This window comes from Pterocles gutturalis, unplaced genomic scaffold (assembly GCF_000699245.1).
Source record: "Pterocles gutturalis isolate BGI_N339 unplaced genomic scaffold, ASM69924v1 scaffold34710, whole genome shotgun sequence".
Taxonomy (NCBI): Eukaryota; Metazoa; Chordata; class Aves; order Pterocliformes; family Pteroclidae; genus Pterocles; species Pterocles gutturalis.
Genome location: NW_010147010.1, coordinates 1 through 724, shown reverse-complemented (window position 1 = coordinate 724; position 724 = coordinate 1). Strand labels below are relative to the sequence as shown.

The window sequence follows — 724 nt, the reverse complement described above, 5'->3', positions numbered from 1 at the left end:
GTGAGGTGGCCGGGCTGCAGGGGTGCCAGTGTTTCGGGGTTGCAGGGTGCTGGGTTGCAGGGGTGATGGGGTTTTGGGGATGCAGGGGTACTGGGTGGCATGGGTGCCCCAAAGCTGGGCTGCTGGGTTGCATGGGTGTGTGGGAGCTGGGTTGCAGAGGTGCTGGGTTGCAGACGTGCTGGGATGCAGGGGTGTCAGGGTGCTGGGGTGCTGGCCTGCTGGGGTGCCTGGTTGTGGCATACTAGGTTGCAGAGTTGCTGGGTTGCACAGATGCTGGTGTGCTGGCATGCAGGGGTGCCTGGGAGCTGGGTTTCTGGGGTGCTGGTTTGCATCGGTGTCGGCAGGGGTGCTTGTGTGTTGGCATGCTGGGTTCCAGGGTGCTGGCACACGAGGTTGCATGGGTGCTGTGTGGCAGAGGTGCAGGGATGTTGGCATGTTGGGATGTACGGGTGTCAGGGTGCTGGTGTGCTAGGTTGCAGGGTTGTAGGGGTGCTGGGTTGCAGGGGTGCTGGCATGCAGGGGTGCCAGGATGCAGCGATGCCATGGTGCCGTCAACGTCCCCATTTCCCGCCCCAGGTGTGGTTCCAGAACCGCCGGGCCAAGGAGAAGCGGCTGAAGAAGGACGCGGGGCGGCACCGCTGGGGCCAGTTCTACAAGAGTGTCAAGCGGAGCCGCGGGGGCGGCAAGCTGGAGAAGGAGAGCTCAGCCGAGGACTGTGGCGTCA

General features: G+C 64.2%; 1 protein-coding gene across 1 annotated transcript in view; it reads left to right on the top strand.

Annotated features, from left to right (window-relative positions):
• The window catches only part of LOC104470851 (LIM/homeobox protein Lhx4-like), a gene marked incomplete at both ends in the record, with an annotated part of 1,322 nt that extends 604 nt beyond the window's left edge, over positions 1-718 (top strand). The window contains 1 exon segment of the mRNA XM_010085924.1: positions 573-718. Coding sequence (XP_010084226.1) covers positions 573-718 — 146 coding nt within the window.
• Positions 719-724: the final 6 nt, after the last annotated feature.